The sequence below is a fragment of the Python bivittatus genome, unplaced genomic scaffold, assembly GCF_059951505.1.
Source record: "Python bivittatus isolate LINGU-HERP-01145 unplaced genomic scaffold, Pbiv_v1 ctg000080_np1212, whole genome shotgun sequence".
NCBI classification, from domain to species: Eukaryota; Metazoa; Chordata; class Lepidosauria; order Squamata; family Pythonidae; genus Python; species Python bivittatus.
The window spans coordinates 44,504,278-44,518,247 of NW_028277035.1; the positions used below are offsets into that span (position 1 = coordinate 44,504,278).

Below are 13,970 nucleotides of genomic sequence, written 5' to 3' on the forward strand. Positions count from 1 at the left end.
CTTTGTACAGTGGTCTGTCGTGTGTATTAGTTGGGACCTGTCTAACTTAGAACATTATCTAATGAGTTGTGGCTTTGTGGTGGAGCCTCATGGTTAGACTCCAGCTGCGAGGAGAGCAGCCATCTTTTTTTGCTAGCAGGAAAATGTAAAAGAGATGGGGATTCCTGTTGAGAGTCAGAGTTCATTACTAGATCCTACTTCATATGCTTTACTTTGGGAAGTAAAGTACTTGTATCCTTTTCTGAAGGATGGCTTTTCCTGTTTTTCTCTAGCTCTGTTTGCAGTGAAGATCAGGAGGCTATTCAGGCACAAAAAATCTGGAAGAAGGCTATTATGCTGGTTTGGAGAGCAGCTGCTAATCACAGGTAAATCAATGATCTTGGGACTTTCTCCCAGAAGATAGAAATAGATATTTGTGTGTCACAACAAGAATCATCTTAAAAGAAAGCTTATCTTGTGTAGGATGATGGGGTGGGGAGACCCTCTTAATTGTGTGCTTGCCATCTGCAATTCTTATAAAAAAAAATTTATATAGAGAGAGAATTTTGTATTGACCAAAAATATTTTTTAAAAACTGATCATTCATTATGGTCTAGACATATCCATAGGAGCCTTTAGCACAGAGTCTGGCAGCCTCTGAAGCTCTAAAGTTCTTACTTTAACACCTTCCCACCAAAAAGTCCTTACCAGACACATAGAGCTGCATTAGAAAATGCTTAAAATGAATTAATTTTGGTAGAAGCTTTCAAAAGCAGTGGATATCTGGTGATCAGGGGTTAGCATCTCTTCTCTTGGTGCTGCATCTACTTGTCTTTTGCATGCTTGCTACTGCTCACTCCTGTACATAATGCAGCTTTGCTTTACCCTGTTGTATGCACATGGTGCAAATGTGCAGTTCCTTTTTTGTGGAATTCAAGTCACAGATAGTGGGCTTTCAGGCTGCAACATTTCCTTATACAGCATATTGAACAAATAAATGGGAAGTATATTAGAAAAAGTTTTCAGGCTTCTTCAAGTGGGAATTATGCCTATTGCCTTAGGACTAATATGTCTGTCATTTCTTTGGACAGGTATGCCAATGTCTTCTTACAGCCCGTGACTGATGATATTGCTCCAGGCTACCATAGTATTGTACAGAGGTTAGTCTTTGGTTTTATATTGATACTGAGTCACCCACCAGCACCAGTCCTTAGTCTGCTGCTGCTGTTATGTTCTTGCCTGGGGCTCATTCAGTCTAATACTAAATAAAATAGCAAAGAAAAATGTGAGAACAACTCATTTTATAAGTGGTGTTCTGATGTTTAGAATCTTTTTCTAAAATTTATTTTTAAGACAAAACTTGTTTGCTTGATTCATTTACAGGCCAATGGATTTGTCAACAATTAAAAAAAATATTGAGAATGGGTTGATCCGAACCACAGCAGAATTCCAACGAGATATTATGCTGATGTTCCAAAATGCTGTTATGTACAACAGCTCTGATCATGATGTATATCACATGGCCGTGGAAATGCAGCGAGATGTCTTGGAGCAGATTCAGGTAGAGGCACAGTCTAATATCTTCATTAAACAACATTCCTATGCTGATTTGACATGGGAGAAGTTAATGTCCTTAGGGAAGTGGCCTGCTCCTTTTGGTACTGTTAATGTCTCCTTGGCTTAGAATAGAAGGAAACAGGTTAACTTGACAAGACTGATACCTGACTATCTCAGAGCAAGCAAGAAGAATACAGGGTTAAAAACAAGCCAGTTGTTTCCAGTGTCATGACGGTGAGATGCTAAACTTTACATTCATGTCTGAATCCTAATACATACTGTGTGATGATTTTTGTTTTTAGCAATTTCTAGCCACACAGTTGATAATGCAGACAAATGAGTCTGGGATCAGTGCAAAAAGTCTCCGTGGACGAGATTCTACTCGGAAACAAGATGCTTCGGAGAAGGTAGGACTACTAAGAGCTGATGAATCTTGCCTTTGAGGGAAATGGTTTGAGACTTTTAGTATATCATCTGCATGAGAGGATTTAGAGCAGTTTTTGAAGCCACCAAACTCTTGGTTTCTTGGTATTTAAACTTTAAGGTTGTGTTGCTAATAGTATCATATAAATTGGAGATTCTTGGCTCTGAGTGCAGAACATATGGAACAGTGACTGTGATTACAATTAGGTACTTGGATATATTGTATTTATTCTTCTCAAATCCATTCACCCCTTCTGTTTGTTTCTTAATAGGACAGTGGCCCTATGGGCTCCCCAGCATTCCTTCTTTCTCTCTTTGTAAGTACTTGACGATCACATTTACACAGCTAAACAAGATTGGGAACATTGAATACATGATATGCAGCTTCCTAAAATGATAAGATTATAGGTCTGTTGTTAGTGAAATCTAAGAAACTCTCAATGCTCCTTTGTACAGGTAGTCCTCGACTTACAACCATAATTGGGACTGGAATTTCCATCGCTAAGTGATGCGGTCATACAGTGAGATGTCATGTGACCGCATTGTTTAGCAACTGCAATCCTGGCAATTCCTCTTGCCATTGTTAAGCGAATTTCACCAGTCATTAGCCGAGGACCCACCCCTTCGGAAAGGAGCTTGCTTTTGCCGGCTTTGTGCAGAGGGGCCATAATAATAAATAATAGCACGCAAAGCCGGCAAAAGCAAACCCCTTTGCAAGCAGTTTCTCCGGCAAATGATTCCTACACGTGGCTCCCTGAGCCAACCCCTCGGCCCTTTCCCATTGGGCAAAACCACTTCCTGCCTTCCCTATTTGCTGCTGCTGCTTAGCATGAAGGGCCAGGCCGGGCATGCTTCATCAGCAGTGGGAGCAAGAAGACAGCAAGTTGAGCAAGGGTGGTGGAGCGCAGGGTGGCAGGGGTCTCGGAGTGCAGAGTGGTGAGGGTGATTGCAGCTGGGACTGGGCTGGGGCGGCTGCGGCTTTCCGGGGCATGGCAAGCATCCCAAGAGCCACGCGGTTCTGGGGCTTCTTGCTGTCCAACAAGGCAGGGTGCAGGGCAGCCAAAAGGGCAGAGATGTGGGGGAGATAGGTGGGTGGGCGGAGTTGAAGCACTCCTGTGGTCGTAAGTGCAGGCAGGCTGCTGAGCACCCGAATTGTGATCACGTGACCGTGGAGGGCACTACAACAGCCGTAACATAAATGTGACAAATAAATACTTCGAGGGCTGCTCATAAGTCACTTTTCAGCACCATCATAATTTCGAACAGTTGCTGAATAAATGGTCATAAGTCCAGGACTACCTGTAGTGTTTTAATTGTATGTTAGGGATAGGGGTTTTTGTCATTTTTGGGTGGAAGATCCTTCTGTGCCTTACATTTATAGCTCTATATAATTCACAAGATTGTCTTCAGCATGCTGAAAAGACCAAGTTGCTTATTGAAGGTAACAAACTTAATCATATCTTGGCTTGCAGCACTTTCCATAGTTCTTCCTTACTAGTCCACAGGACACTTGTGGTTTTTAGAGATATAACAGTACAATAAAACTGCAACAAAATATTTAGGTAGTCTGCAAATACCATTACAAATATTTAAATATAGAACCATGCCAGTGCTAGTCATCCTCCTTGAACATAAATATTTGAATAAAATCTTCTAATTAAAAAAAGAAACACCTTGTAAAAATCTGGATAGAGCTGATTTTCCCTGGGCAGGGAATTCCAGAGTTAAGCAGTTATATATCCCAGAAAGGTCCAAAGAATTGAGGATAAGTATTGTAGTTGTTAGGGTTGAGGGAGTAGCAGGAGGACTCCTGTTCAGACCCCTACTAAATTATGTAATGTTTTAGATAACTTTAAACCAGTGTCTAAATTTTAACCTAACCCTTCTGTAAGGCTGTTGTTAAGAAGAGAATGGCTGAAACAGGTAGCCCTGATCTTCTTGAAGGAACTGTTGACAAATTAAATGTAAAACAGAGAACAAATTAATTCAGTTCTTAACAAGAAAATACTAGAATAATAATATGCCCAAATAATGCTTTTTGAAATGCTTTCAAATTTGATTATAATGGTTCATTAGAAAAAGAAGGCAATGTATATAAATAGAAGCTTTATAAAGAAAAAAATCATAGGAGAAGTAGAACCCTAATTGTGCTCCAAATATCAAACTTTATTAAAAGATCCAAGGTTTTATGTTGCATTTCTCACTTTTGTCATCTTGAATTAGAGTGGTCAGTTTCAGTTTCTCTGCCTAATAATTGTTTGTGCATATAAAGTGCTTGATTGTAAGTGCTGTCTGAGCCTTACTTTCTGCTAGAATGTTGTTTTTTGGGTAACTTTTGTATGCTTTTCTTGGATTCATAGTTCCAGTATACGTTGCTTATTGCTGCAAGGCTTTGCTAGCCTTGCTTCATGGAATATACTTTTGCTCTATCTGCTCTGGAAAAAGTAATACATATTGTATGTAAATGATATGCATGCATCTGTTTTGCTGAATGAACTTGCATTGAGAACCTGTTGCATATTGTGGTTTTCTAATCATATTTGCCCAGTTGAATAGTCGAGAACTGATTCTCACATATTAACACATGTTTTTCAACTATGATTAGGTGGAGAAAATATTATTTTATTTCTTTGTTTAAATATTTCGGAACTTCAGAATATAGTGTTGTTGGAGCAACTTACAATTTAGATAAGTTATGTAAAATGCAGTATGGCATAAACAGCAAAGCCTAAAAACAATAACAAAATCCAATAGGTAAATTTTCATGGCCACAGTTGGGTAATATATCATTGATATTTGAAGTCACTCTGAGATGATGTATCATTTTTACAATCATTTATATTTTATTTTGTTATATATAAAAAAAAATACAGCACACATTTATTGCTCAGTAGTGGAGGAGAATATATTGAATACCTTGATTCCTCACATATTTTAAAGATGAAGGCATGTAAACTTGGTTGAATTTGCTTCCTCTTACAGAGAGGAGTTTCATTCCTCTCCAGCCATACCTGCTTCATTAAAGGTTTTTGTTTTTGTTTTTTTTTTGAGTTGGTGTTCCATCATTGCAGTCCTTCAACCACACAGTGGCTTGGTTCAGATACTTTCCTAAGCCATGATTTACTGAATTCACCACCACTGGATTCTCACAACATGCTAAGCCAAAATCAAAATCAAATAAAATCTATTATGCTTTTGTATTATAATAATCTAAGTAGTAGTATACTACTTAGTATAATGGCTTAGTATAATGGACTTAAATTACAGAAAGACAGATTCTGGCTGAATTAAGAAAAACTTCCTAACAATAAAAGCAATTTGACAATCATACAGTTAGCAAAAGAGATGGTGGGCTACCCTTTACTGAATACACCAAGCAAACCTTTGATAGCTATCTATTGTGGATACTTTGATTTGAATTTTGCGCCAAATGAGGTCTTGGTTTCAATGGCTCCTTTCAGTTCTAGGATTCTGTGACTCATGTGAACCAAGTTTCTGAGACTGTATAGGGTATAGAACTATCAGAAAACTAAAATACAGTGGCTTGTTTGTTCCTTTCGTGGGTAATCCAGGCAACCATTGTCTCTCAATATGCCAAAAATACATTTGGCAGGTTCATCCTCCAGCCAAAAGAATAGGATTGAGGATCATTTCTAATACTTATCTATTAAGACAGAGAAACATGAGGACAGGCAGCCAGATGGAGAGGGCAGCAAATGGAAATAAGCTATCTGACTGCCCTACATTCATGGAGAGCCGCTGTGAGGAGATGCTAGGGAAAATAGTGCCAGGGTCATGCAACTGGAAGAGATCTTCTGTAAAGAGCAGCAGTTGATCAGGTATGTTAGACAACAATATTTCTGTCTGCTTGAAGAAATGACTTAGCATTGTTTACATGCAAGAAAAATAACAAGTATAACTGCCAAGGATGCCCAAACTAGCCATGACACATAATTCCCCCTTTTGCTCCTGAGTTGACACACAGACCCCACAATCAGTTTCAGAAAAGAATCCTCTGTGTTATAGGAAGGAAAGCATATTGTCAGTCTAGGTGCTGAGTCTTTCCTGGTAACACAGATAGCAGCCAAGCCTCTCTGTCCTTTGTACAAGTCTTGCTAATAACAGTGTTTTCCCTTTTCCTTTGTATTTTGAATAGGATGGGGGAACCAGAGGACGTCGTTGTGCCATTGAAGCAGACATGAAGATGAAGAAATGATGCAAAGGCAGGAGACACCCCAGTCTTTGTCATCCGAATGAGAGTTTTCCTGATTCGGAACGAGACACAGCTATGGATGGCTGTCCGTATTAATGTGTGTTATCCTGGAATGTGTAACTGGGGAAATCCCAGGCCCAGGAAAACAATCCTCTGCCTGTTCTAAGGCAGCTGTATTCAGGTCCTGTTAGTGTTCTATTAGCTAGCAACTGGTGGCTAGTATGTATTGTAATGTGATGTGTACAGATTTTTTATGTATTTGTGGATTGTAAATGTGTATAATAAATTGTAGTAGAGAATCAAGCATAGCATTGTATGCTGGCTGCTTTGATTTCTGTATATTATTACCTTCAGCCCAAAAGATCTTAAATATTCATTTCCTTGTTATTTTTGGCTTCTAAATTTAGTCCTGTTTTACCTATGTAGCAGCCGTTCATAATGCTGCCCCCTGCTGGACAAGCAAGTAGTAGCACAAACCAGTCACATTTATTGAAAGAAAAAGGTATGATTGTAGGCAACACCAACTTCTGTTATAAACACTTGGAAACGTTGAATTACTTAAAGCATCCCCGTGCTTCCTTTCAACAACTGGATGTGACAGTAGCACAATCCAAGACACAACAGCATTGTGAACTTTTGTCACTCAGTTGAAAATGTACTTACTCCATTATCACAGCTATCTGGACAAATCATGAAATGCAAGAATAAAAAGTCTTAAACCAATGTAATATACAGAATTAGTGTACAATAACTGTTCTTCCTGTCTCAAGGCAATTAAGGTTTCAGATGATGATTGCATGTTTGAATGCTATTACATACAGTGCATTCGGAAAGTATTCAGACCCCCTTCACTTTTTTCAATTTTGTTATGTTGCAGCCTGATACTACAATCGTTCAAATTCATTTTTTTCCTCAATCTCCACTCAGTACCCCATAATGACAAAGTGAAAACAAATTTTAGAAATGTTTGCAAACGTATGAAAAAGGAAAGACTGAAATATCACATTGGCATAAGTATTTAGACCCTTTGCAACAACACTTGAAATTTAGCTCAGGTGCCTCCCATTTCTTTTGATAGTTGCTGAGCTGTTTCTACACCTTGATTGGAGTCCACCTGTGGTAAATTAAATTGATTGGACATGATTTGGAAAGGCACACACCTCTCTATCGAAGGCCTCACAGCTGACAATGCATACTGTATCAGAGCAAAAGCCATGAGGTCAAAGGAACTGCCTGCAGAGCTCAGAGACAGGATTATTGCAAGGCATAGATCTGGGGAAGGCTACAAAAAAAAAATTGCTGCACTGAAGGTTCCCAAGAGCACAGTGGCCTCCATAATTCTCAAATGGAAGACGTTTGGCACAACCATGACTCTTCCAAGAGCTGGTTGCCCGGCCAAACTGAGCAATTGAGGGAGAAGAGCCATAGTAAGAGAGGTGACCAAGAACCTGATGGTCACTCTGAGCTCCAGAGATCCTGTGTGGAGATGGGACAAAGTTCCAGAAGGACAACCATCACTGCAGCCCTCCACCAATCTGGGCTTTATGGCAGAGTAGCTAGACGGAAGCCTCTCTTCAATGCAAAATACATGAAAGCCTGCTTGGAGTTTGCAAAAAAGCACCTGAAGGACTCTCAGACTGTGAGGAACAAGATTCTCTGGTCTGATGAAACCAAGATTGAACCGTTCGGCCTCAGTTCTAAACATTATGTCTGGAGGAAACTAGGCACTCCTCATCACCTGCCCAATACCATCCCAACAGTGAAGTGTGGTGGCAACATCATGCTGTGGGGGTGTTTTTCAGCAGCAGCGACTGGGAGACTGGTCAGGGTTGAGGGAAAGCTGAATGGAGCAAAGTACAGAGATATTCTCAATGAAAACCTGTTCCCCAGCACTCAGGACCTCAGACTGGGCCAAAGGTTCACCTTCTAACATGACAACGATCCTAAACACACAGCCAAGACAACACAGGAATGGCTTAGGGACAATTCTGTGAATGTCCTAGAGTGGCCCAGCCAGAGCCCTGACTTGAACCTTATTGAACATCTGGAGAGACCTGAAAATGGCTGTCCATTGACAGTCCCCATCCAACCTGATTGAGCTTGAGAGAATTTGCAAAGAAGAATGGCAGAAAATCCCCCAATCCAGGTGTGCAAAGCTTGTTGCATCATACCGAAAAAAAACTCCAGGCTGTAATTGCTGCCAAAGGTGCTTCAACAAAGTACTGAGCAAAGGATCTCAATACTTAAGGACATGTGATATTTCAGTTTTTTCTTTTTAATAAATTTACAGACATTTCTAAAATTCTGTTTTCACGTTGTCATTATGGGGTACTGAGTGTAGATTAATGAGAAAAAGAAATGAATTTGAATTATTGTAGTATCAGGCTGTAACATAACAAAATTGAAAAAAGTGAAGGGGGTCCGAATACTTTCTGAATGCACTATCTTTTAAAAATACACACTTCTGTGCACTTAGAACACACTTTTCTGTGCATCATAAAACACTATGGTGGGGAGAAAACTTGACAGATGTTTTCTCCATAATACGCCATGTTTCTCTGTGTGGTTTGTGTCTGTCCCCCCTGGCCCTCTCTTTGTAATTTTACAGTGTGTGTAGAAGCATAGCTGAAAATGTAAGCCAGCCGAGATGGGATAAAGATCTGTATAATCTTGCAATCAATTATTCCAGTAATTGTACAAACATATCTGGGAAGCTTAAGCAGGACATGGGCTCAAATAGCATCTTCTCTGAAAATAACATACACTGAATATAAGAATGGCAACAGAACAGAGGCCAAAGGATCATTCTTTCGCTATATGCTTGCTACGTAACAGAAATATTTTCAATCTGCTTTGTGAAACTCTGCATGACATCTTTTCTTAAAAGAACATCCAGGTTAAATAAGATTGAATCATATTATTTCTCCCTACAGTGTATTATGCCTTCTGACTGACAGTAATTCTTCAGACTTGGCTTTTCTATCTTTTTCAATTTTGCTTAATTGGATGTTCTTTATTCTACTCTCTTCAAACCACCAATGTTAGAGACTGGTCTAAAATGACACTTTAAATGGTGATGCCCAATTTTTACACATAATGGTTCCACATTCTGGTACTGAGCTCTGTTGCTTCAGTTCAACAACACAAGAAGGAGTAAGCAGGTAGCTCTTTTAACTCTCTTATAGATAATTTCCTTTTGTGGAAATTTGGATAATTACCTGCAAGCACGTTATACATTTAATTGATTGCTTTTGGCAAAAGCTGCAATTAACCACTATATGTTCACTGAGTGAAATGAGTTAATGTAATTGCTTTAAATATGATAGTGCTGGAGTCTAGTATTATATGGACACCATAGTTTAGAACATGCAGTTTATGGATCCAGGTGAGATTAATTGTTTTTGAGCAATTCTGCCTGAACAATTACCTCTTTCCCAGTGAGATAACATTCTCATCACCTGCACAGCTACATCAAGCTGGAAATGTACATAGTCCAGCCTTGACTCACTGGACCTTCACATATCCCTGGATTCTGGGTACCTGTCTAACTATGCCAAGTTCCAGGACCAGACATTAAGTGGTAGAAATCTACTGAATATATATTCAATATTTTTGCCTTCCATCGTTAGATAGCAACTTGTTGGATGCAAATTGATCGATTATGTGCATGAAATCAATGTTGATTCTTAGCAACTATATAAATGGACTTGTATGATGATCTGCTTCCATCCTGCCCCTTCAGGTCTCTCAGTGCACCCATCCTTGCTACAATCAAGTCTAGCCACTGGTCTAGCCACTTGCTTCTGGTCATCTTTTCTTTCCTTCCGCCTTTCCTAGGATTATAGACTTTTCCAGAGATCTAGATCTTTGTATAATGTGTCCAAAGTACAGTAATTTGAGCCTGGTTACTTGTGCCTCAGGTGAGAACTCTGGACTGATTTGTTCTATGATTCGTTTGTTTTCTTGACTATCCTTGATATTCTCAGGAGTTTTCTTCAGTACCAAAATTCAAACATGTCAATACTTTTCCTATCCTACTTCTTAAAAGTCCCACTTTTTGCTTCCATAGAATGGAATCACAGGGAAAACCATTGCCTGCATGATTCTGATACTGTAGATACAGAAACATCACAGCATCTTTTCCAAGGCTTTCACTGCTGTCCTATCAAGTACTAGTCTGCAGCTTATTTCTTGATTGTTGATTCCGTTACTGTTGATCCTAAAATACTAGGTGAAGCTAACCACCACTTCAATATCATTGTCAGTTCTAAGGCTGATTGTTGTATCTCTTGTCATTAGTTTGGTCATTTTTATATTTAACTTTAGTCTCATTTTTTCACTGTGCTCCTTGACTTTCATTACTAGAGTTTGCAAATCATTTCCATTTTCCATTATCAGAGTAGTGTCATCAGCATTGTGCTGGTTGCTGATGTTTCTTCTTCCAATTTTAAAACCATGCTCATCTTCCAATCCAGCCTCCCTCAATATATTCAGTATATGAGTTGAATAAATAAGGAAAGGGTACACAGCCTTTTCTTACTCCTTTGCTGACCTGGAGCCACTGTGTTTTGCTGTGTTCCATATAGACGGTTAGTTCCTGTCCTATGTATAGGTTGTGTATGAGGACAATGGGATGTTTTGGGATTCCCAGTTTGACATGATCAACAGAAAGAATAGAAGATATTTCTGTAATTAATGAATTCAAATACGTGCTTTTATTTTGCCCCTTCTTTCATCTTACTGAATAAGTGGCCTGCATTTATACCAGGGTCTCCATTCTTTTGGGGTGATTGAGTATATTTGATATTTTGAGAGCATACCATGGGTGTTCAAAGAAAATAGCTGCAAATAGTCAAAAAATACCTGTCATGGTGGATGTAGTTAATTACATGACATCCATTTATCTGGAGGCAAACTAGCAAAGTTTTCCCTGCCATCCTTGTTAGGACCTAGGGTTTTCTTTATTATCCCAACTTACCTTTTGTCCTTTTTTGGGGGGGTGAGTACAGTAAGCATATTTACAAATAAAGCATTGAACTGCAGCCAGCCATCACTTTGATTTTCCATGAACACCGGTGGAACCTATGTAGAACATTACATCTGAGTGTAGTAAGACAGTGGCCACAAAATTATTTCATGAAAGTAAATTGTCATTATTAGGAAAGTAAATTGTCAGTAAATTGTCATTATTAGGAAAATTCACCCACTGATTCAATTTGCCTTAATTGAGAAGTGGAACTCTTTTTCTTTGAACTGCATTGGCCTCATTCCTGACTGTTAACAAATCTAGCGACTTTCTTCCAGGTTTCAGCCTTCTTACTGAAGTATTCTGGTTCTTGGCTTGAAAGGGTTGTCATAGAATTTATATCATTGCATCTGAATAGTGCATGTGTGTGAATGTATGTCTGAATGTATTTCAAGAATTCATAAGGCCACCCATCTCAGCTTAGTGACTCTGGGCAGCTAACAATAAAGAAAATATGAAAGAAAATAGAATGCAAACTATACAATACAATACAATTGAAGTTCCAAACAAAATTCTTCCATGAAATGGAATACAGACAAAATTCTTTCGTCATGAAATATTCATTCCAGGCTCAACTAACATGCTGGCCCCAATGCCTAAGCAAAAAGCCAGGTCTTCAATGTCTTCTGGAAAGCTAGTAGGGTTGGGGTGATCTGAACCTCAGGGAAGGTTGTTTCAAAGGGCACAACTGCAACAGAAAAGGCACACCACCTGGGCCCAACAAGATGACATTCCAGGGATCTGAAGCATACCCACTTTGCCAGATCTGGTAGGGTGAGTGGAAACCATTGGAATCAAGTGGTCTCAGCCCTGTGTCATACAGAGCTTTATTAGTGCACCTTGAATTGCACCTTGAAGCTAATGCTGCTTCTGAATGCTCTTCATAGTACATTTCAGTAGTCCAACTGGTGAATGGCCGTGAGAAGAGCCTCCCAATCCAAGAATGGGCACAGTTGATATACAAAATAGATTTGTTCAAAGGCCCTCCTGGCCATGGCTGTCATCTGCTTCTCAAACAGGAGCCATGAGTCCAAAAGGACCTCCAACTTGTGCATCAACTTGTCTGGGAGAGCACTACCCCATCTAGAATCAGAGATGGAACAACTCCAGATCTGGGAAACCCAAAAACCCACAACTCATCACTCTTGCTAAGGTTGAGTTGGAGCCTTTTCCTCCCCATCCAGGACCCCACAGCCTCCAAGCACTGGGGAAGAACCTTGACTTGGAGGACAAGGGGCAGAAATGTACAATGATCATCAGTGTACTGATGATACTTAACCCCATCCCAATGAATGACTTCACCCAGCAGCTTCATGTCAATGTTAAATATGAGTGGAGAGAGAGTCGAACCTTGAGGCACCACACAATACAGGGGCCTAGGGATGGACCTTCCGCTACCACTAATTGGAACTGGCTTTGCAGGAAGGAGGAGAACCATTGTAAAATCTTTCCCTCCATAAACCCTTAAGCTAATCCAGAAGGATACTATGGTCAATGGTATTGAAGGCCACTGAAAAATCAAGGGGGGCCATGATGGATGCACCACCGCCATCCTGAGTCCTCCAGAGGTCATCAGTAAGGGCAACTAATGTTGTCTCAGTGCTATAACTTGTCTTGAAACCTGAATGAAATGGGTCCAGATAATCTGCTTCCAGCAGAGCCCTTTGGATCTACCATCTTCTCAACAACCTTCCCTCAAAACTCTTGTCCAATACTGTGGGATCCAGTGCAGCATTTCTCAACCTGAAGTTTTTCAAATATGTTGGGACTACAGTTCCCAGAATTCTCCTTTGGAAAGGCTAAATCAAACATTTTCAGAGTGCTAGGCTGGGGAGGATGTAATGTCATGTAGTTAATCAGAAGACTGGAATACTTTTTGACATTATTTCTTCTTGTGAAATTCAGCAAGAGACATAATGTACTTTACAGACTAGGTGCACATATTACTCTGTCTGCTCTGAAGCTTTCTATCACCTTTATTATGTCCAAAAGGAAAAGAAGCGAGTGCATAAGTCACAACCTTTCCCTCTCTACCTTTTTCAGATGGGTCATGTGTGGACCTGGCTGGAATCCAAAGGAGAATTCTTCACTGAGTCTGAGAAGAGCAGCAGCTGCAAATCTCTCTGTAGCTCTCCAGACTCCAGCTTAGACCTTGATCTGGAACTGAACAGCTGGCAGGAAACTGAAGAAGATGCTCAGGAGGAGTTAGAAGAGAGCAGCAGCCAAGAGGAGACAAGCCAGCTGGAAACTGGCAACTCCATGGCATGGGAATATGCTAACAAAGGAGAACAAGATGAGAGTGGGAAATGCAAGCAGGATGCTCTCTGGAGGTTTCTATCTGAGGTATAGCAGCTAGTAGGTGTGACTTAATGTGGTGGGATATGATGGTAGTTTGCTCAATAGCTGAGATTAGGGATCTCAGTAAAATGGATAGTCTGCCTACAGAGGCAAATTTCAGTGTGGGTAGAAAGTCAGGATAAATAGTAAAGATGGGCAAAGGTTTATAATTTCCACTATTTCAAAAATAAAGCTGAGCAATCTGCTTATATGGGGCCTAATTCTAATAGAGATCTAGCATTATTGAAAACTTATACTTTTTCTCTATACTTATCAGGGATTAGCAAAGTGACTTTTAAAGGATCCCCATGTGTGCTTTTACTTCTCCCAAAATAAAATAAAAATTGCTGAAATCTCTGAGATTTTTTTTCAGTCTCATGCAATCTCTTATGACAATTTAATGTTGTGTCCTTTTTTGGCATCTGGACCATCACA

The 13,970-nt window shown here is 39.8% G+C and overlaps 1 protein-coding gene across 11 annotated transcripts in view; it reads left to right on the forward strand.

The window, feature by feature from the left end:
• The window catches only part of BRD8 (bromodomain containing 8), a 41,180-nt gene that overhangs the window by 19,518 nt on the left and 7,692 nt on the right, over positions 1-13,970 (forward strand). For 7 of the 11 annotated variants that reach the window (XM_088133953.1, XM_088133955.1, XM_088133952.1 and 4 more), the window contains 6 exons: positions 273-365; positions 1,071-1,139; positions 1,363-1,540; positions 1,839-1,943; positions 2,232-2,276; positions 13,242-13,541. In XM_088133953.1, the coding sequence (XP_087990079.1) occupies positions 273-365; positions 1,071-1,139; positions 1,363-1,540; positions 1,839-1,943; positions 2,232-2,276; positions 13,242-13,541 (790 nt within the window). Of the gene's footprint in view, positions 1-272; positions 366-1,070; positions 1,140-1,362; positions 1,541-1,838; positions 1,944-2,231; positions 2,277-6,115; positions 6,874-13,241; positions 13,542-13,970 lie in introns of those variants that run through there. The other 4 variants (XM_007420330.3, XM_007420331.3, XM_007420332.3 and 1 more) reach the window with 2 other exon arrangements.